General features: G+C 37.5%; 2 protein-coding genes and 1 long non-coding RNA gene across 4 annotated transcripts in view; 1 reads left to right on the top strand and 2 right to left on the bottom strand.

Annotated features, from left to right (window-relative positions):
* Window positions 1-21,718, bottom strand: part of LOC146523996 (uncharacterized) — a 315,951-nt gene that overhangs the window by 260,712 nt on the left and 33,521 nt on the right. The window lies entirely within an intron of this gene.
* On the bottom strand, window positions 456-15,283 carry LOC146523998 (alcohol dehydrogenase class-3). Of its 2 annotated transcripts, XM_085181727.1 has the most exons (13): window positions 15,168-15,283; window positions 14,671-14,868; window positions 11,295-11,463; window positions 10,946-11,036; window positions 10,090-10,191; window positions 6,431-6,532; window positions 4,676-4,817; window positions 4,478-4,565; window positions 4,084-4,303; window positions 3,402-3,662; window positions 3,156-3,291; window positions 784-922; window positions 456-653 (listed from the first exon to the last, which is right to left on the bottom strand). In XM_085181727.1, exons 2-13 carry the CDS (start codon window positions 14,852-14,854, stop codon window positions 629-631), a joined length of 1,659 nt encoding a protein of 552 aa, XP_085037853.1. In that variant the 5' UTR covers window positions 14,855-14,868; window positions 15,168-15,283; the 3' UTR covers window positions 456-628. The 2 variants fall into 2 exon arrangements, with proteins under 2 accessions (XP_085037853.1, XP_085037843.1); XM_085181717.1 differs by lacking the exons at window positions 10,090-10,191; window positions 10,946-11,036; window positions 11,295-11,463; window positions 14,671-14,868; window positions 15,168-15,283 and adding an exon at window positions 7,039-7,165.
* Window positions 15,265-20,949, top strand: LOC146523997 (alcohol dehydrogenase class-3-like). The gene is made up of 10 exons (XM_085181701.1): window positions 15,265-15,356; window positions 15,468-15,517; window positions 15,732-15,833; window positions 15,972-16,122; window positions 16,215-16,302; window positions 16,392-16,611; window positions 17,341-17,601; window positions 17,804-17,936; window positions 18,644-18,782; window positions 19,270-20,949. The coding sequence occupies exons 2-10, from the start codon at window positions 15,500-15,502 to the stop codon at window positions 19,301-19,303; spliced, it is 1,146 nt and encodes a 381-aa protein (XP_085037827.1). The 5' UTR covers window positions 15,265-15,356; window positions 15,468-15,499; the 3' UTR covers window positions 19,304-20,949.

The following is a 21,718-nucleotide window of genomic DNA, read 5'->3' as shown; positions in this document are numbered from 1 at the left end:
ATATATATATATATATATATATATGAAAATATATGTTCCTTTATTTATAATTGTGAAGCCAGTGTGTTACTATTGGACTATGCATGCCTCTGACCCAAACAGCCAGTCAGTTTATACAGACCCTGATGCACATGACATTAGAATATCGCAAAGGCAATTTTTTTTCCATTCATTTTGTACCTGTATAGGAAAAAGTATGACATCCATTGTCCATTATATGATACACAAAAACTAGAAATATGTGTGAATGACCTGTGAGACCATATTGCAGTATGTAAGCAGCATTCTTAATTATTGATTTCACTGTGGTATTATCTAACAGGTGGTTCCAAAATATAACAAATATTGATGCCTTTATGTAAATTAATGATTAAATATTGCCATCTTTATATTAACCAACTAAATGTCACTGAAAGACACATGAGCAGCCAACAACCAACAGAAAAGCAGAAACCTTTGGTTTTACAGAGGTTTTAATTTAAATGGATCAGTCAAACATATCTTACTGTTAGTAAAAACATTAACAGTCAAAAGTACGCTATCAAAACAAGTGCTGAGAAACAAGTGCTTTAACTATGGCAGGAGACTCTTTAAAGGCTGGATGTGAAGGATTTTTCTTTCAGGCACTTCAGAAAGTCAACACTGTGCGGATACTGCAATGAGAAGGGGGAAAAAAAAGAAAGTTAGGCTAAGGATGCAAGGCACTGCAGTTCAACAACAAAATACATTCACTACAGAGCCACTTCTATAAATTGAATTCTAATGTGCACTCTTTTTCCACACCTCTTTCCGGCATGCATGAGGTCAAATCCCTCATTGATCTTCTCAAAGGGCAGTGTGTGGGTTACAAACTCATCCACCTTCAGCTTCTTACTCATGTAATCTTCCACCAGTTTAGGAACACTCTCCACACTCTTCCACCCTGAGGGTGAACAACAAAACCAGTTTTACAACTGCGAACATCAGTAAGGCATGACAGAACCAGTTTACTGAAATTGTTGAGGCAAAGCACCAATTACCTAGATAAAATAGATAAATAATAGGTCTTAATACAAGTAAAAGAAGCTACAAAACTTAACATGCTGATCTATGGGTTTAAAAACAGCATAAAAATTTTATGCTGTTAAAAATTTTAGAAAAGTTATTTGTTAATAGACTTGATAAATATATTGAGAAGCATAATCTCCTAAGTGATAACCAATATGGCTTTAGAGTGAAAAGGTCCACTTCGATGGCAGTGATGGAACTTGTAGAAGGGATATCTAATGCTATAGATAATAAGGAATATACTGTTGGTGTTTTTATAGACTTAAAAAAGGCGTTTGATACGATTGATCATTCTATATTAATGAATAAACTAGAGAGATATGGCATAAGAGGGTTAGCATACAAGTGGATGAAAAGTTACCTGGATGACAGATATCAATATGTCGAATTCAATAATGTAAAATCTAAGCAGTTGAAGGTAACTTGTGGTGTTCCTCAGGGCTCTGTGCTGGGCCCTAAATTATTTATATTATACATAAATGACATATGTAGCATTTCCAAACTGTTAAAATGTGTATTGTTTGCTGATGATACCACTCTTTATTGCTCAGGTAAAAACCTAGAACAGCTTCTGACTACAGCGGAAAAGGAGTTAAATATATTAAAAAACTGGTTTGATGTAAATAAGTTATCATTAAATATAAAGAAAACAAAATTGATTATTTTTGGCACTAGACAAATGAAAAATGTATCTAAAATCAGGGTTAATGGAATTGAAATTGAAAGAGTGTACGAAAATAAATTTCTTGGAGTGATAATTGATGATAAGCTGAGTTGGAAGTCTCATATAAACCATGTGAAAACAAAAATGTCAAAAACCATTGCTATTCTCTATAAAACAAAGCATGTCCTGAACAAAAAATCATTATACACACTCTATTGTACTCTGTTGCTTCCATATATGACTTACTGTCTGGAGATATGGGGTAATGCATATAAAACGAACACTCTTCCTATTTTCAAGTTGCAAAAAAGAGCTATAAGAATTATAAACCAATCAAACTATATAGAACCAACTAACATTTTGTTTATTAATCTGAATACCCTGAAATTTTATGATTTAGTTGAATATAAAATGGCACAGATAATGTATAAAGCACAAAATAACTTGCTTTGCCCCAGTACTCAGAAGCTGTTCAAAGTCAGAGAGAGTCAATATGACTTAAGGGGAACAGATTTCTTTAAAAAAAACAAGATAAGGACAAATATAAAGCAGAGATGTGTTTCTGTTAGAGGAGTTAACCTGTGGAATAGTTATGACAGTGATTTAAAAAGGTGTAGTTCATTTTCCTTGTTTAAAAATATGTTTAAAAATAGAGTATTAGAAAAATATATATATCAAGAATGAAAAGAGCAGAAAAAAAACAAAAACAAAAAACAAAAAAACCTCTTGATTCTTTTGCTTTGATGTAGTTACTTACTAAGGTGGAAAGTTTTTTGTTTTTTTGTTTTTTTCTTGTTTGTTTGTTTGTTTGTTTTGTTTTTGCTTTGTTTGCCTTCTCTCACCCCAACCGGTCGCAGCAGATGGCCCCGCCCCTCCCTGAGCCTGGTTCTGCCGGAGGTTTCTTCCTGTTAAAAGGGAGTTTTTCCTTCCCACTGTCGCCAAAGTGCTTGCTCATAGGGGGTCATATGATTGTTGGGCTTTTCTCTGTATCTATGAAGTGCCTTGAGGCGACATTTGTTGTGATTTGGCGCTATATAAATGAAATTGAATTGAATTGAATTGAATTTTATTATTTGCTTCGAGCCCTGTGTACAGGAGCTGCATGCTAAAAGATCTTTTGTTAAAAGGGTTGGCGTAATAAGCAAATGCTTCAGCCAATACCTTTTGATTAGCCTTGTCTCATGCTTTCTTGCTTTGTGGTAAATCTTTGTTCTGTCTTCACTGAGATATTTGAATGCTAATCAATAAAAAACATTAAAAAAAAATGTTTTCACATTAGCCAACAACAATAAGGCTCATAAAATACCATTATAGATTATGTTTTCATTACAAAACAATGTGTCCTATCTGGTTATGCTTATAAAAAATACACAAAATAAAGGAGAAAGCTGCAGCCAGACAATATTAAGCACTTTAAAATAAATTCTTTAACTCAGGCCGTTACCTCCAAAGGCTGTGCCTCTCCACACGCGACCTGTCACCAGCTGGAATGGTCTGGTGGAGATCTCCTGTCCAGCTCCAGCTACACCAATGATGACACTTTCACCCCAACCTTTGTGGCATGCCTCCAGAGCAGCTCTCTGACACACACAAAAAACCAAACAACAATAAATAAATGGGTTTTTTTTTTACCTTGTACACTACTTACAAAGTCACACCACAGTGCTATAATACTGGGCCTGAGTCTCACCATAATTTGCACATTTCCAATGCACTCAAATGAGTAGTCCACACCCCCATCAGTCATCTCCACCAGAACCTCCTGGATTGGCTTGCTGTGGTCCTTTGGGTTTACAAATTCAGTGGCTCCAAACTCCTTAGCTTTTTCAAACTTATCAGGGTTGATGTCCACACCGATGATCCTGGTTGCTCCAGCAGCCTTGCAGCCCATTACAACGGCCAAGCCCACAGCTCCAAGGCCAAACACAGCACACGTGGAACCAGGTTCAACCTGAGTGAGCATGAGGTAGAATACAAATGTGAAAGTTTAAGTGTTGCGCCTACATGATAAATAACCATATAAACACAATAATCCAAGCATGAACTCTAAAATAGATTTGGCTTACATATTGCTGTTCTTATCTTTTTTAAGTGTGTGTGTTTAAAAAACACACAATAATTGAAACATGGATCTTAACAGTTGCCTCCTATATTATTCGTTCTGTAAAGACCTGAATACATAATTTAAAACTGAAGGACCTGCTAGCACATCAAAAACTATTTGCGTGAAACTGCAAATTAAGAAAAAAAGAATCTATCAACTATTTCCTTATTACTCTACAAAAAACATGTAAAAAGATTGTAAATATTCCAATGATATCTAATGTTTTGCACGATGTCTTTGCAGATGAGCAGCGTCATGTCATACCCACCTTGGCGGTATTAAGAGCAGCACCATATCCCGTAGAAATGCCACATCCGAGAAGGCACACTTTATCCAGCGGAGCCTTCTCGTTCACCTTGGCCAGAGAGATGTCAGCCACTACAGTGTACTCAGAAAAGGTGCTGGTCCCCATGAAGTGATACACTTGCTTTCCCTTGCAAGTAAAGCGTGATGTCTTATCAGGAAGCAGACCCTGACCCTGGGTTACTCTGCAGGGTGAAGGAAATGTGCAAATTAGCATGATGAAAGGTGCAAAGAAAACATAATAGGTTCTGACTGAGCTTTGGTTGCCCTGTGGTGGGGCATCTTTCTTTAATGAAATTGTTATCACAAAAGTAGACTTCAGCACCTCAAGGTTACGTAAATAGGCCTTCATACATTACCTAATTTTCTGGCAAAGGTTAGTCTTGGGGTTTTTGCAGAATTTGCATTCACCACACTGAGGCACATACAGCGGGATGACAGTGTCACCTTAGAAAAAGAACAAGACAAAAACAACCCACATGCAACAAATATGTATTCATAAGTATACCAAGAAGTAAAATATTAAAGATTTAATGTTTTGTTTGGCAGTTGTTTACCTGGCTTGAACTTGGTAACACCTTCGCCAACACTTTCAACTGTTCCAGCACCCTCGTGTCCCAAGATGACAGGGAAAAGCCCCTCGGGGTCGCTGCCACTCAGCGTGTAGGCATCTGTATGACACACGCCTGTAGCAAAGATCTGAAAGACACGGTGTCACTTAAAGTTCACGTCAGGCATGGCTGCTGGATGGAAGAGTATAATATTAGTACTACTTCATTTAAAACATTATGTTGAATTGAACTTAAACCTTATTTATGAAAAAAAAAATCACTGACTAATTTAACATGTGGTTTCAAACCTTAAAACCAAAAGCCTGGGGTTGATGGGATTGAAAGAATAAAGAGCAAAAACAAATTGTTTATTTTTCTGATTATCAAATAACACTTTCATAGGACTCTTCCTTGTTTATGCACAGCTCTCTTAAGGATGCGGTCTGGACTTTCAATGATTGCAGCAGCTTCATTCTTTTCTTTTCACCCATTCTGAAACGCCATGTCCAAATTATCACCCCTCTACCATGCTTGACAGCTGGTACGAGGTGTTGTGCATTGTGACCCAACATCTTCACTCTGTTATCACCTCTTCAAAAGCAAATTGTTCCAGACATCTTGTGCTTTATTCAGACACAACATATGCTGTTCTGCTATGTTCCTTGTAGGGAGAAGAGGCTTTCTCCTAAAGAAATTGATACTCAGATACTTAAGGTTTCTTAAAGCCAAACACCCAGGTCTTATGAGGAATCTTTTGAGGCTCCTATTTAAACAGCATTGAAATATGAATATAAATTTAATATATTTAATAATGGCCATTTTACAATTGGCAATTACCCGATAGCCACATTAGCAGCCTGTTATTATTCAGGTAGCAGCTTATAAAATGATAAGGTTAATGTGGGAGTTAGGCAGAAAATGTCAGTCCTGCCCATCGGTAATGTTAATAGGCAGTGTTAATGCTATATTTTTTTTTTAAGTCTCAGAATGAAGCTGAGGTCTGTCAGCAGCTACCCTGAAACAGTGGAAGCCTACCTCTATTTGATCAACAGCAAAAACATGGTAACCAGAAGCACAGGAAATAATTATAGATGTAGGTGAATACACTTACAAGGACTAGTATTGTTCTCATCTTTATTTTATTTTATTTAAAGAAATGCCCGTTAATTTTAAAAGTTTTGGCAGTCATTTTTAAATGTTCTCTATCCTGTCAAAAGTTTTTCAGTAATAAGGTGACAAGTCTACTTTCATATTTCAATTAAATTTTATTTATACAGCGCCAAATCACAACAACAGTTGTCCAGCTTCTTTTGTACCTTCATCAGCTTTCATATTTAACACGCTAACTTAGGCCTGTAGAGCCTGAGATGTAGCCTGACCTTGGGGTGAATTTGCTGGTGCATTCACTCCTGTGAAACTTCTAGCACTGTATAAATACTTCAGACAAGCAAACTGCCAAAAAAATCTGCTTTAATAGAGGAAGCTACACTTGCTAATGATCCTTTAATTAAGTGCATTTGATTAGCAGCACCTGGCTGCTACTTACCCTCTTAATTCCTATGGGAATAGTAAAGGTAGTTTTTCAAATGATTGCCTAGAGTCCAATGAAAGCTATTTATCACATGACTATAGCAACATATCTTAAAAGAATACACAAATACTGAATGAATCTAAAATGAACATAGTATTGTTTTGTGTTTTTATTCAGTTGCAGTCAAGTCAGGCTTTAGATTTATGAACGAGTCTGATGATCTGAGTTACCTTAATGCGAACTTCATGGGCCTTAGGTGGGGCTACCTCCACCTCTTCAATGGAAAGAGGTTTCCCTGGCTCCCAGGCAACAGCTGCCTTGCACTTGATTACCTGAAGGCAAAGGACAATATTTTTCCATGTCAAGTGAGTAGCTGCAGCTGTGGGTTGGCTCCAGCTTTACAGTCCCTGTGGCAGATCGAGCTAGTTGCACCCAGCGTAGTTGGCCTTTGCACTCTGCCAAAGATTACGCTTCTCTAAGATTCTTCCTGATAATGTTTGCTTTAATAGTATTCAGCCTACATAACCCCCAATAGCGCCGTCGGTCTTGATGCTTATTAAACCATGCCATCACTATTATCACTATGGCTTTTAAGTGTTGCAGCTACTTGCAAAAAACCGTTTGCCGCTGACCCACCAAAGATCCCTGTTAAGTAATCGAACAGTGATTCTTTGTACTTCATTCAGAGCAAATTAATGCGTGCATGCTAGCTTACAGAACTTGCCCGGTTTACGATAAACTTGAACTTTAAGGCAACTTTACGACTAATGCACAAACGGAAACTTTGTTTGTTTGTTTTTCATATATTTCTTACACAGTCTGTGTGAACAGTACTCACTTTACCAGCTGTCTCCATGCTCGTTGTTTCTAGAGAAGAAGACGGGCCACTGAGCAGCCGTAAAGGAGTTAACCTTCGGACCAATCAGATACGAGAACGCCTAGCGTACGCATGACGCATTTGGGGGCAATGAAGAAAATAGGCCAAAAAAGGGCGCTTAAGAATTTTAAATAGTTGCAGGCTGCTGGTACTACTTCTGTTACTACTAATGATAATTATTTTAAAAATTATTTAAAAAAAAATACTTGTGAATAAAACAAATTAATAAATGAAAACATGCAGGCTGCAATCTTTTATTTTTTAAACACTTTTCAGAAATAGCTTCAGTCATTGCTGAATGTCATCATTGACAGTGGGGACTTTCGCTTTTTGGATGCTGGAGAATATCTATGTTTATCTTTACAAATTTACTGATATATTTGTACAGTTGGAATAAGTACTAACCCTGAACTTGAACATCTTAGTACTTCATGTTAAACTAGACAATTGTTAACGTTGCCAGTCAACATCAATAACAAATGATGTTCTTGACCAAAAATGCTTCAGGTGTCTTTAAAGAGTGAGCAGGATTACAATGCAATTTTGTGTTTTGAATTCTGTTTTTATATTTCATTTTCACTCACTTGTGGCAGTTAAGCAGCACCAGGCATGCAGCTAAAATACTGTTTCACACACATCTAAAATTTAATTTGGAATAACAATTATAAGCTATCAAATTCACTTATGATAGACCTGTCATACAAATATTTAAAAATATATATATAATGTCTAAATGCCAACCTTACACAGCTGACCTCCCTACCAGGCTCTAAATACACAACGTTTGACATTTCCTCACATACCGTACACACTCTGGTGTTTTCAGTTTGTATTCTGTGTTTAACCTCGTCATAGTTTCCTAATATCAGTTTCCTTTTTAAAATCAGTAACTCTACTTCCAGTAGTCTGCTGCCAGCAGCACCTCCTTCATGTAAATAATATTGATGATGTTAGGATAAAAAAAAAAAAAGCTAGATAAGGAAATTATATCTTTGACATGTTGAAGCTTGTTTCAAAATACAGCACACTCTTCCAAATCTGCTTTTAAGCCTCATTATAAATCTAAGTCAGAGTCACAAACCATTTGTTCTTGCATGAATAATTACTTCATTGGTGTTGTTTTCAATTTAGCACCTTTATTATTCATTTTGCACCTTTTTAAAAAAAAACAAAAAAAAACATTATTTATTAGAATTGCTTTTAGTCCTTTTTAGGCTTGGTTGTTTAGGTTTGATTCATCCAGAACCCAGGGTTGATTGAATGCTGTCCAGCTGTTACTCTGTGTTACACTGAGAAACTCACAGGGTTTAGTCTGAGAAATAGATCAACACACTGTGCCCAGATACAGCAAACAAGATTCACACTGCACAAGCTGAGTTGGCTTTTGTAACATGCCAGACTCATATAAGAAAGATATAAAAATGTGAGTTTCAGGTTTTTTTTACCTGCAAAAATCAGAAGAAGGATCCTACTACAGTGTGGGAAAAAAACAACTAAGAAAACTTCTTTCACCAGTTAAAAAAACCTCCAGTTAAACTAGCAGTGAGGACAAAGGGCCTCCTGAACCGCTCAGATCTGTAGCACAGTGAGAGGAGCTGTATGCCACTGCTGCTCCTCTGCCCAGTCAAAGTCTGTGGAGAGGGTGTCTGCTGTTGTCCATTATAGCTTTCATTTTGTTCAATGTATCCCTCACAACCACAGTCTTAAGTGTCCAGCCTCCTGCCAAGCACAGAGTTGGCTTTCCCACCAGCTGGTCCAGCCACTTGGTGTTTTGTCTGTACACAGTAGCATAAGAGAGAGCACTGGCCACCACTGTGATAATCTCATCACACACACACCAGAGAACCTCAGCCTCCACAGGAAGAAGAGCTGGCTCTGCACCTTCGTGTAGAGAGCATCAGTGTTCGTGACCAGTAGAACCTCTCATCCAGTGGGACACAGATATTTATAAAAGTGCACTGCCTCAATGTGCTGCGCAAGTATGGACAAGCCAGATGGTCCACCCTCGATCTCCTGAAACCGTCACCTGCATCGTTTTATGTATATTTGCTTTTTAAAAGCATGCCAAACAGAAACCACAGACGAAGCCCATAACACATCAATGAATAAGACGTTTGTTTTTGTCACTCAGTGCATTCAAAACAAGTCAAAAGAAGAACATGATAACGATCACTTCCTCTTATGAGTTGCCCATAAAAAGAACACTGACAAAACTGTCCCCAAGTCACCCAGTCCTACTCATGCAGGACAAGAGATACGTCTTCTTGCCATTACAAGGAACCCAGTATGAGCACAAGGATTCTCTCGGCCTTGTTTTAAAGGGGTTTTGAAACATAACCTCCACTGGTTTGTAACTTGAGTTAAATAGAGCATATTTTTAGGTGACTTATAAGCAAGGAGATGCCCAAAGTAAGTAAACATAGTTGTGCCTGTTTTTTTTGTTTCTTTAAAGAAACAGCCACACAATTACAAAGCACCTTTTTTTAATTGAGGCATTTGATTGCAATGGTAACTCTTTATGATATTACAAACTACCAATGTTTTCAGCTGAAAACAAGTCTGACATCCTGCACATGAAGACATTTGGACATGGATGTTTGTGAATATGTTCAAACGCCTGTCATTCTTCTCACAAATATACAATAATCCCCACAAATGACTCAAAAAGGTTCCAGCTACAAGAATACATTTTAGATACAAATCTTGAAGATCCAGCAATCTTCTAAAACTGGTAAAAAATAAAAACAAATTAAAATAGAACAGGAAAATCAACTCTACAAATAGAGACAATCTTCATATGAGTCCAACAGGCCAGGATCTGACACAGATCATAACCTTTTAGCTGCGAGAGTGACCACAAGGATGTGATGGTCACAATGAACCATCAGAGTCAGATCATCTCCCACCTATAAGAAAACAAAAGAACAACAAAGTTCAGACATAATAAACAAACCATGTGTCACATCAGGGAAAATAACCAGAACATTGTAAGACGATAGAAAACCTGCCAACCTCTGAATCCACGTCCACCACCTCCTCTTCCTCTGAAGCCTCCTCCACCACGGCCTCCTCCTCCACCACGGCCACCTCCACCTCTGCCTCCTCGAAAACCACCTGAGACAAAAAGAAAGTAAAATTAATCAAACTACTCTTGCATGCATTAGGCTTTTTCCATTTTCAATCTACAAAAGTAAATATTGAGCAAAAACTGAGCATAATTCCTAAAGAAAAACAAAAACAAATGTCCGTTTTGTTATATATTCTAAACACTTAGTGTCACGGATTCAAATATTGGGGATGGATACACGAGGAAAACCAAAATAACAACACTGGTCCGGCTGGATTGAGTCAAACGATGATTTAATGAACACACGCGTGGGAGATGGACACCATACAGCAGACAGCATCAGATCTCAAAATGGTGCATTGATCAAACTCTTATAGCCTCTAGTGGCCCCCACCTAATCATAAAAGCCTAAACATTCACATTCTTTCTCTCACACGGCGCCTAAGCTACGACCTTGGCTCCCTGTTTATCTGCTCCTGCTGAGATGGGGCAGAAAACCTCTGTTCTCTTCTAATCAGACAAATAAGGCGATGACTTTCTGCGAACAGTATTTCTTATAACTCAGCAGTATAATGCATCACAAAACAATATCATTCATTCACAATAAATCAGCAGTCTAATGTAATGCAGATCAGTTTAACAAATGTAATAGTTATCACCTTCTTCTAATTCAGGAGAATAATGCAAACTAAAACTACATAATAATTCACAATCTTTAATTAGGGGTCTAACATGGCATAACATAATATTATAATCCCACATTAGCCAGAAGATTAAATTAAAATGAGAAGGCCATCTTACCTCCACGACCACCACCCCTTCCTCCACCTCTACCCCCACCTCTGCCTCCTCTTGGAGGCCCCTTTTCTCCTGGTGGCCTCGGGAGGAATCTCTGCAGTGGTAGTAGCTTCATTGGATCTATATAAAACTAAAAGACAACATTTTGGTTAGAAATCTAAGATATTAAATTAGTCACTGGAAAAGTTTAGTGAGACATTTTTGGTACCTTTTGTAGTTTCTTGAATGAAGATGCCTTCATATTTTCAGAAAGTTTTACTGAGAAATACTGCAAAGGTGGGTTAAGGAAGCAACAAGAACACTGACAATGTCAAACAGCGGTTCAATCAAAGGTTTAGAGAAAAACAAAGACAATAGAAAGGATACAAAGTCTCTGAGCTGGCCAAATATCTCATCCACTTTTCCAATCTGCTCCTTGTTTTCCAAGTACACTGGGGCATTGAAATAGGGAACCTTGTTTTCCTCTGTTGTGCACTTGCAGACAATGTCATCTTCACATGGATGCATGAACTCTCCCACTGCTGTGAAAGACAATAAAACACAGTTAAAGTTTAAGACGTGCAATACCATGACTGACAACCAATTTAAATTTCTGTCTGGTTATAATACGTCAGCATATGCTCGACTGCTCTGCAGTTCACTTTATGGGCATCCAGCACAAGGTTTCTGTAAGTCTGAAATTCTTTGGAGGCCAAGGGAATAAATGGGGGTTAAAGGAAGTGACCCAGAATATATGCTAAAACAGAGACTCTGAGGCACTAGAATATAAACATATAAAAACAAAGTTCAAATAAGTTGGAAAAAAAAAAATCTGTTTTTGAACAGCCCAATGAGTAGAAACACATACATCTTTAACAATATTACAATGTGGACTTAAAAATATATTCCATGGCACCCTAACTCCTGGTACAGCATGTTATATTCACATTTTGTGGGATGATCATTAAATATATAAAAGATTGACCTTTTGTCTAGGGCTGCACGATTAATCGTTAGAAAATCGCGATCTCGATTCATACTTATGTGCGATCTCATTTCCAAATGGCAACGATTTAAAAAAAAAAAAGGAAAAAAAAGACGACAACGATTGTACCGCATTTTGATCCGGGACGTAATCTGCATGAAAACAAGTGCTCACTCTTCCTGCTCAACAAATGGGCGGAGCCTTATACCACGTGATACAGAAGCTACGGAAAAAACAACGGAGAGCACGTCAGGGATGACGAGAAAGTGAGAGGAGAAAATCCGTCCCGGTCAACCACCCAAACATCAATAACGGGAACCTTATACAGCGCTTCCCTATACCCGTCGAACTCCCGCAGGCACAAAGAAATTACGGAGGCTATTACTTATCACCTGACCAAAGATATGGCTCCATCAACACTGTGCAAAACGAGGGATTTAGGAAAATGATCGACACCCTAGACAAACGCTACACAGTGCCGTCCCGCAACTATTTTTCTATTGTTGCACTACCTGCTCTACACACGCAGCGTCGAGCAACGGTGGAGACGGAATTTCAAACAGTACAACATTTTGCGGCAACGACAAAACGTGAGACATTTGTTGTTTTTATGTTTATTTATTGTTTTTATGTTCAGTCTCAACTGTTACGAAGTTGATGTGCAGTTAATAAGTGCAATAAATATTTATACTGGAAAAGAAAATCGTGAGAGAATCGTGATCTCAATTCTAAGCCAAAAAATCGTGATTCTCATTTTATGCAAAATTGTGCAGCCCTACTTTTGTCTGTAATGTAGTTTGGATTTAAACACTTACATATTGCTCATATTATTATTACTATTGTTACTACTACTATCACCACTACTATTACTAATATTATATAACATCTTTGGAAATACAATAGTTTTCCGGTGTTTTGGGGACAACTTAGAAACATGTAGTTAAAGTTAATTAACATGAACTGGATCTTGAATGCCTCATGTAGGTGACACACGGTGTATTAATTTCATACTCTCGTCACATAGAATATTTACTGAAGTTCAGCATTCACACACACCCAAAGGTCCACCGTTGTTTTAGAGTTGCCTGCTAACACTGACTGGAAATGTATGCTTCAGTGGGCAATGTACATAGCCGCAGACACTGAGAAACCCTATAATGCTACCCTCATAAACTGACATGCACCTCCCCAGAAACTTAATTACACGTCACATCAACACTGCCCACTACAACTGTGAATGGCCTGTTGAATACCGTTGATTTCTCCTGTGCATTTCTGGCTACTTTTTTGATGCAGTGCTAGAATTTGTCAATGACAGAATAACAATGTAATGATCTGTTAAAGGAATAGAAACCATAATACGGACTCACAATTGGCAGCAAATTCCTAGAGGGAGATTGCCAAAACTTTTGGAATGGACACTAGGGTAATGTACAAAGATGTGGAAAAACTAGAGGAACAAATATAAAAATGACAAAGCAAAGAGTGGCAACCCAGAAGGGGGAAAAAAACCTTTCTGGTATTTTGTTTGTTTCTATCGTGACTGGCATTGCATGTAAACTGCCAGGACTCTACCACAAAGGCTATGTTCACACTGCAGGCGAAAGGGCATCAAATCCGATTTTTTTTTGACCCTATGCGACCCATATCCGATCATGCTATGACAGTGTGAACGGCGCAAATCCGATATTTTCAAATCCGATCTGGGTCACTTTCGTATGTGGTACTGAATCCGATACATATCCGATGTTTCAGAAAGCGACTGCTGTGTGAACGGTCAGGTCGCATTAAATCCGTCTTTTACGTCACCGACACAAGACAGAAGCCAATTATCAGCGCCAGAGAAGACATCGCGAACGCTTCCTGGCCATCCCAGTGTAGATAGACTGTTGTGAAGACAACGTTGGAGAAACGTGAACATTTTATTTGTACTGTATAATCTGCAGATTCTGACAGAAATCTGCAACTATCCTTTGAAGCAGCGCTCCTCTAAAACAGCAATAAGGATCATTATTAGGTTATTTACATTATTATGTAAATAACAAAATAACTTAAAGCAAAAATTGGCGAAACAAAGTCTTAAGTCTTTATATTAACAGCCATCTGTCAAACAATACTGTTGCTCTGGGTCTGAACAGAGCACGTTGTGTATGAAGTCTTCTTTTACGCATGCGGGCCGCTTTGAGCGTTCACACTAGAGCGCGTTTGCTGTCGCATTTTATTTGTAGTGTGAACGAGCAGACAAAAAAAAAATCGGATTTGATCAAAAAATCGGAATTGAGCATTAAGACCTGCAGTGTGAACGTAGCCAAAGTAATTAACACAGTAAATGCTGGCTTGATAATATCATCTTACATACGTTACATGGGCTTTACATAGATTCAAGCAAGATGGTGTGTGTGGACATCTGCATGCCTGCCTGTTCTTTTTGTTTGTTTTTGTGACTGCACAGACTAGTTCCTGGTGACTTTTCACCAAACATAGAAAAGAAGAGACAGAAGACAGGCAACAGGACACAAGTCTTGTTTTCCACATCCTTGGACAGTCTCCATCTTTGATGATGACAAAATTCTCACAGCCTACTCATCCACACCATTTCTCCATAACTGTGTAATGGTAATATTACAGAGTCAGTGTTTTGGCAACATCCAGACTGTTTACTTGCATCTCAATGGCTGAGAACTCACGAAGCTGTGGTAAAAGTTTAGCTTCACACGTGTATAAAGAAGCACTCGGTTTAGCGTTTTGTTAGAACTGGGCTTACCAACAACATATTCAGGAGGTCCATAGTCTTGCTGTCTGTTGAAACCTCCTCTTCCACCACCCCGTCCAAATCCTCCACCACCTCTGCCTCCACCGTATCCTCCTCCACCTCGTCCAAATCCTCCACCACCTCGGTTGAAACCTCCACCTCTTCCACCACCTCGTCCTCCTCCTCTGAACGACATTTTCCTCAAATGCTCTGTAAATAAGAAATTATGAAAACACAAAGACGACACAGCTCACGTGAGTTCATGCTTGAAGCTAAACACTTATGAATGAATTAGCCTGCCCATGATTCAGGCAAACTATGCCGACTTGGAAGCTCTTTCTTATGCTAGCTGAAGTCGTTAGCTCACGTTAGCATAACTCAGTCATTCAAAGTACGAAAATTCATCGGTGTTTTCTAACATAAACCAACACGATACGTAGTCGTTTAAAAACATACACATTGAAAAAGTGCGCAACACGGTTTTTGCACAGACAAAGAAAATTACTCACAAATTTGACCCAGTGGCTAGACTTCAGACCGCTGTGCCGAAATTCCAGGCGACTACAACACGTGTGACCGTAACGTGCCGTAAAGGCACCGGGCGGTCTCGGAAAGTGTCGTAAATGCGCTAACAGCGCTAAACCATTGTCGAAAAACTAGAATTAGAAGAGGGTGCGACCTGTCTGCTGTTTGACTCGGTAAGTTCAACCTTACCCACTCAAATGTTGATATAATGTAACTCGCAGCTGTTTTGGTGATAAGTTTAGATTTAATTATTCCTCTATTTAAATTATTTTGTTTAAATACAGGCTGTTTTATATGAAGACAGCATCTGTCAACAATGGCAACAGTTGGAAAGGTAAGAAAAAAGTTGTTTTTAAGCTTCTTTTTTTTTCTTTTTTACTGTTTGTCTTATAAACAGCTACTGTTGCTTTTGGGGGTTCTGCTTTTCATTCGAAAGTTTTCTGTCATGGAGAGTGTTCATTGTTTGTTTCCATCTGTAACAACGCCCAAACACAGTCACTCATCCTTGGAAACTTGTTTGTTTTGTTTTGGGTTTTTTTCCCCTTTAGGTGATCACATGCAAGGCAGCTGTTGCGTGGGAGCCTGGGAAGCCTCTTTGTATTGAAGAAGTGGAGGTGGCACCACCTAAAGCTCATGAAGTCCGAATTAAGGTTGGGCACAGCTCAAATTTGCCAGCAATATGACAATAGATATGATTTGCATATGATTAATCTTATTTCCTGTTAGTGTGACTGTTAACCACAGACACTTCCACTTCCTGAAACTGTCACATCATTTGGTTTGTACAGGTTGTTGCCACAGGTGTGTGCCACACAGACTGGGAATACCTGTTTGAGACTGGAAAAGGGATGAAATTCAGACCATTCCCTTTAGTACTTGGTCACGAGGCAGCTGGCATAGTGGAGAGCACTGGCCCAGAAGTCACCAGATTCTCCCCGGGTAAAGTGTGCCACAGCCAGTCAGATGACATTTGTCTTATTTCTCTTTTTTTTTCTTCTCAGACTTACACAATTGCTTTGTTGTTTTCACAGGGGACAAAGTTATTCCTCTTTTTCTGCCATACTGTGGGGAATGTGAACGCTGTCTAAGTCCAAAAACAAATCATTGCAAGAAAAACTGGTGATTTTATTTCCCCATTTTTGAGACAACCACGTTTACTCTATTACTTAAAATGTGTTCACGTAAATACTGTTCTTTGTGGTTTTTAGGACAAATATGCAAGCTGGAGTTTTGGCTGATGGGACTAGCAGGATATCTTGCAAGGGACAGCAGGTTTACCAGTTCCTTGGAGTCAGTTCTTTCTCTCAATACACTGTGGTCCCCGACACCTCGGTTGCAAAGATAAGAAGCGATGCACCGCTAGACAAAGTCTGTCTGCTTGGATGTGGTGTCTCCACTGGTTATGGAGCTGCTATTAATGCAGGCAAGGTTAGAAAACAGAACTCTGAAGGTTCAAACTAATACTCTTAGAACAGATGTGACGAAGCAACACATTTGAAAAGATATATATTGATAAACATGACAATATATAAACAGCCAAGCATATTTTAACCAAAAAAAAAAAGAAAAATTAGTGATATTTGTATTTGGAAGTTTTCTGTCTTACAATATGCTGCAAGACTGTAGACATTTAATATCAACACTAGATGGCAGAAATGACATGAGTGCCTCTAAGTTTTCAGGATAAGGTGTACATGTCAACGACTTTAATTTGTTACTTTACACAAATTCAAATAATGCAAAGTAGTTCCATAGTGCAATGGTTTACACATTTGTATAACATGTGAAATACATGTTTCTGTTTTGGCTGCATGTGGAAAGAAATCTGCTTTAAAAATTGCCAAAGTCACTGAGGTGACCCTTTGTGAATAAGGGAGCAGCCAAAAGTAGGTCCACACACATTAACATAAATAAAATGACAAAATCAGGACACTTTTGTACTCAGTTACTAAAAAGAAACCAACTAAAAATGAGTGTTAATCCTTGCATGCGTTATTTATTTAGACATAATTTTAATCAAGATTCACAGACCTGATAATATCTCATGGATGCGTTTAAAGGAATGTACTCTAAATGTTATATTTACTGTAAAAATTATCTGTGAAAACACTGAAATGATCTTGTTAGTTGACTGGCTTCCAACTTTTGTGCATTCAGGTTGAAAAAGATTCCTCGTGTGCCGTTTTTGGGCTCGGAGCTGTCGGGCTGGCTGCCGTCATGGGTTGCAAGGTTGCCATGGCGGGAAGGATCATCGGGGTTGACATCAACCCTAACAAGTTTGAGAAAGCCCGACAGTTTGGAGCGACAGACTGTATAAACCCAAGAGATTACAGCAAGCCTATCCAAGAGGTTGTGGTGGAGAAGACGGGTGGAGGTGTGGACTATGGGCTGGAGTGTGTTGGAAGTCCTGCTATCATGGTGGGTGCCTCATTTGAAATTTGGCATGCGATTGTGTCAATGCAAATTAAGTCTTGTGACTATAATTGGAATACACTGTACAATGTCTTCCTTGTTAACCTAGATTTGATCTCTTTTGCAAAAAGTGACACAAGTGAAACAGTTATATAGTGATACAAATACAAAATGATAATTAGCTAAGCAACTGCTTCTGTCACCCTAGAAAGCTGCATTTGAGTCCACAAGAGATGCCTGGGGTACTTGCGTCATTGCTGGATGGACAGAGACAGAAGTAATGAGCATTTCAGTTGAAAAGCTTCTCATGGGACGTACCTTAAAGGGCACTTATTTTGGAGGTGAAGTGAAAAAATTACCATACATATTATTTAACAGCATTTCATAACGCATCAACAGGTTTATGGTAACTGGTGTAATTGTGGAACTGAGTGATGAACATAAAATTGAGTGCATCATCCTGAAAAACTGTCCCTTCAGTGCAAAATGTAATGTTATATTGGGGTAAAAAAAACCTTACTATTGGATTATTAATATTTAAAATATGTTAAAAATTATATTACAAATGCTTTGGTATTAGAATTTTATTTTGTAATATTTTTAGGTAAAGCATTAAAAACAATCATTGCTTGTTTTCTCTGATCAACATTCCTGAACCTAAATATTATTGAAGTACAATTTAATAACCCAAAGAATAACCCAAAAAAATAAGTCTTGAGTTGTATAATTTATTAACTGAGCACAATCGATGAATCATCTAAATTTCTGTCAAAATACCCATCAGTTTTTGGTTCCTGAGTTCAAAACGTATATAAGAAGAAGTTCAGTGAGGACAGACAGTTAGGTATATCCTACATAAACTATATAATCACTTTTACAGTTTGTAACAATACATTTACATATGTTTCCTGTACTATGAGCACATCAAACTCACATCTGATGTGCACTGAATTGGCTGTGAATGTGTCCACAGGACGGTCTTACAACAATGCAATTCATATTACATGAAAACATGTTTACAAGTTGAGCTTGTTAACTTTTTCTAAAGGGTGGAAGAGTGTGAAGGATGTGCCTAAACTGGTGGATGACTACATGAATCGCAAGTTGAAACTGGATGAGTTTATTACGGAGAAGCTCCCGCTGGTTCAAATCAACAAGGCCTTTGACCTTTTAAAAAGTGGTAAAAGGTGAGACCTTTCATATGTGTACATAAACAACAACGAAAAAGTCTACTTAGCCATAAATATTGGGGCTGAATTGCTATATAGGGACAAAATTGTGTATTTAAGAAAAGTATTTTCAAATCTTTAACGTCTGTCTAACATGTTCTGTTTGATTAAACAAATCACTAGATTCAATTTGATTGATCTTTAGAAATAATTTCAGAAACTTATTTCCCAGGACACTAAAATTTAAATACTATTTGGTATAGTGTGTCCTTAATATTTCTATTGATTAAGTATTTGATTACCTTGAGACCTTAAAACATCCAAATATTCACATTGATTAAGCTAGAACAGTGACTTGTGGCTTAAAAAAATGGATAATGTTTGTAGTAATGTCCACTGGATTGATTAATTGTATAAACATTCTATTGTAGGATGGATGTTTTGGTTGAAACTGAAAAAATTGAAACTTTGATATTAATTCTTCTTCTTCTTTTTATTTTCTTAGCATCCGCACTGTCATCAGCCTTCAAGATTCTTAAACAAAGGATAAACCTTTAATGTCTGCTCATAAAATGAAGTATTCTGTCACTTTTATAACATTTTGCATTGTTTTTGTCATTTTTGTGTTAGTTTGACAATTACAATATTTTCATGCTCGGCTTTGTAGGAAATGACATGCCACCATCTGCCACTAGATGGCAGTCATGTAAAAGCTTTGATGTTTAGGTCCACTAAAGGCATCATCTCAATAAAAACAGGTTTTCAGTGTGCAAAGAATCATTTATTCATGTGGATTTCTGAGATTATTGTTTTTGTTTATCATGATCCATCACACAAAAATGTTTACTTCTTTTTTTTTTTTTGTAAATTGGTTGTAATTTATAAATATACAGCATCTGCAGGAACAACAGGGCAAATTCTTTTTGTCATGGTTGGAAGCTGCAACGATGGTCATTCTAATCCGGATATCAATGTACAGCAATAGTTGTAATTAAATACCCTTGTATAGAACGTGCTCTAAAAGACACAGGAACCAAGTAGCTGAATCTGTCATAAACCATGAAGAAGCATCTGCTTCATGTGGTCAGGCTTACCAAATTTCGTCCTTGGTAATATTATATATTGATTTAAATGGGAGTCACAGAGAAGGGCTAGAATAACAGTTGTGGGCTGTCAGGACAGAAGACAAAAGGTTGTTTGGGGAATGCCTCCCAGTGAAGAGCTGAAATAGCTGCCGAAGGAATTTGTTTTATTGAAGTTCCATTCAGATCAGATGAATACCATTGGCACTTACCTCACTTTTCCATCTTTATTTAAAATGGAAAATAAATTGGTGTTCTTCCTTCCTTTCCTTCTCCTTTGCCTGTATGCTATCAATCACAGATTATACAATTTAGGTCACCTTCTGTTACTAAAAAAGCCTCAAAGTAAACAATGTTGTCGAGAAATAGGACACATAATAATGCACACAATGCTGCAGTAGAAGGAGATAAGAGGGGAAGATCAAAAGAAATAGGAAGACAAGTTTTGACAGGTGGTTATGTGACTGGGCACTGTCATCTATAAATGTTGGACATGCTCACAGATTTATAAGGCTTTCTTGCGGACATGTGTCCAAATATCTGCCTCATCCATGGGAAAACTATCCAAAGTGACGACCATAAGTCTCCTACCTCTTTTTTTCCCCTCTTTGTTTTTGATCCGTGCAACCTCTGGAATTGTCACAGCATTGTGCACCAGACACAGGGAGGACATGTTATCTGAATTACAACCTCAGCACTGTATGCATTTGAAAAGCCTTAACTGTCCATATTTTTCACTCATCTGTACAGCTTTTCTGCAGATATTTCTTGGATACAATCTTTTAGCATGAAGAAGCATGGAGTTGAATAGTGATAAGAGATACCAACCCTGATATTTACATGTTTTTCCCCCCTCTGTTGATTTTTTTTTTTCGTTTTCTCTTGGTATCATTACTTTCCTGAGACTTTTAGACACGATACTTGAGGTAAATGCCATGGCACAAATAAAGGTATGTCTGGAAAAAAATCAAAACATGCTGCCTTGCCTTTTCACAACATTTAGAGTGGGATCAAGGGATTTCCTCTTATTTATTAAGCTATATTCCTGTGTGACAGGATGATGGCACATTATATATGCTAAGAATATAAGAATAGTAGGTAGAAAACAGGAAGTCTATGTGGGTTTAAAAAAAAGAATATGCTATATTGGTCTTTGTTTGTTATTTCATGTGATATGGAAAAAGTTTCTCTGAACATAAAAGAATTAGTAATGGAAATAGAAGGACTCGGTTGAATATTATTTGTCTTGTGGAGTGGCATTGACTCGATGAGATTCGCTGAAAGCAGCCGATGTTTAACTGTTTCACCCCATCATTTTCACATTCCTGCGACCTGGAATCAAGCTGCATGAATTTTTATGATTACATTTATGTATATTCAGAAAGTACATTACTTTAAAAAAGCTTTTTTTAATTTTAATTATTGATATTTTTCTTTCTCTGCCACATTAAGGAGAATAAATAAATAACAAAACTAAAACAATTAAAGATGAAAAAAGGGTCAGTTTCAGCAACATGGTTACACAATACAGCAACGCAATGTATCTACTGTTAGTAATATTTATTCTTTTACTAGATGTTCTATAATAATTTAATACACATTTAATTTATATTTGGCTTTATCTGTTTTTCGTTCCTGTTTCACATTATGGCTGCTTCAGTCACACAGTGAGAATTCATATCAAACAAGAAAAGTGACAGGTTTATTTTGTTTTTCACTGGCTAACAATTAAATCTGACAAAATGTTGAGATATTTTAATCTATGGCAAATAGATTTTCTAGAAGTGTTTCACTTTTCCATTTTTCAATTCTTAAGGACATTGATGATGTATTTAGTGAACATACAGAAGCAATCATTCTGTATTATATCCA

Source organism: Neolamprologus multifasciatus, chromosome 2 (assembly GCF_963576455.1).
Source record: "Neolamprologus multifasciatus chromosome 2, fNeoMul1.2, whole genome shotgun sequence".
In the NCBI taxonomy this organism is placed as follows: Eukaryota; Metazoa; Chordata; class Actinopteri; order Cichliformes; family Cichlidae; genus Neolamprologus; species Neolamprologus multifasciatus.
This window is presented reverse-complemented; position numbering and strand designations above follow the sequence as displayed.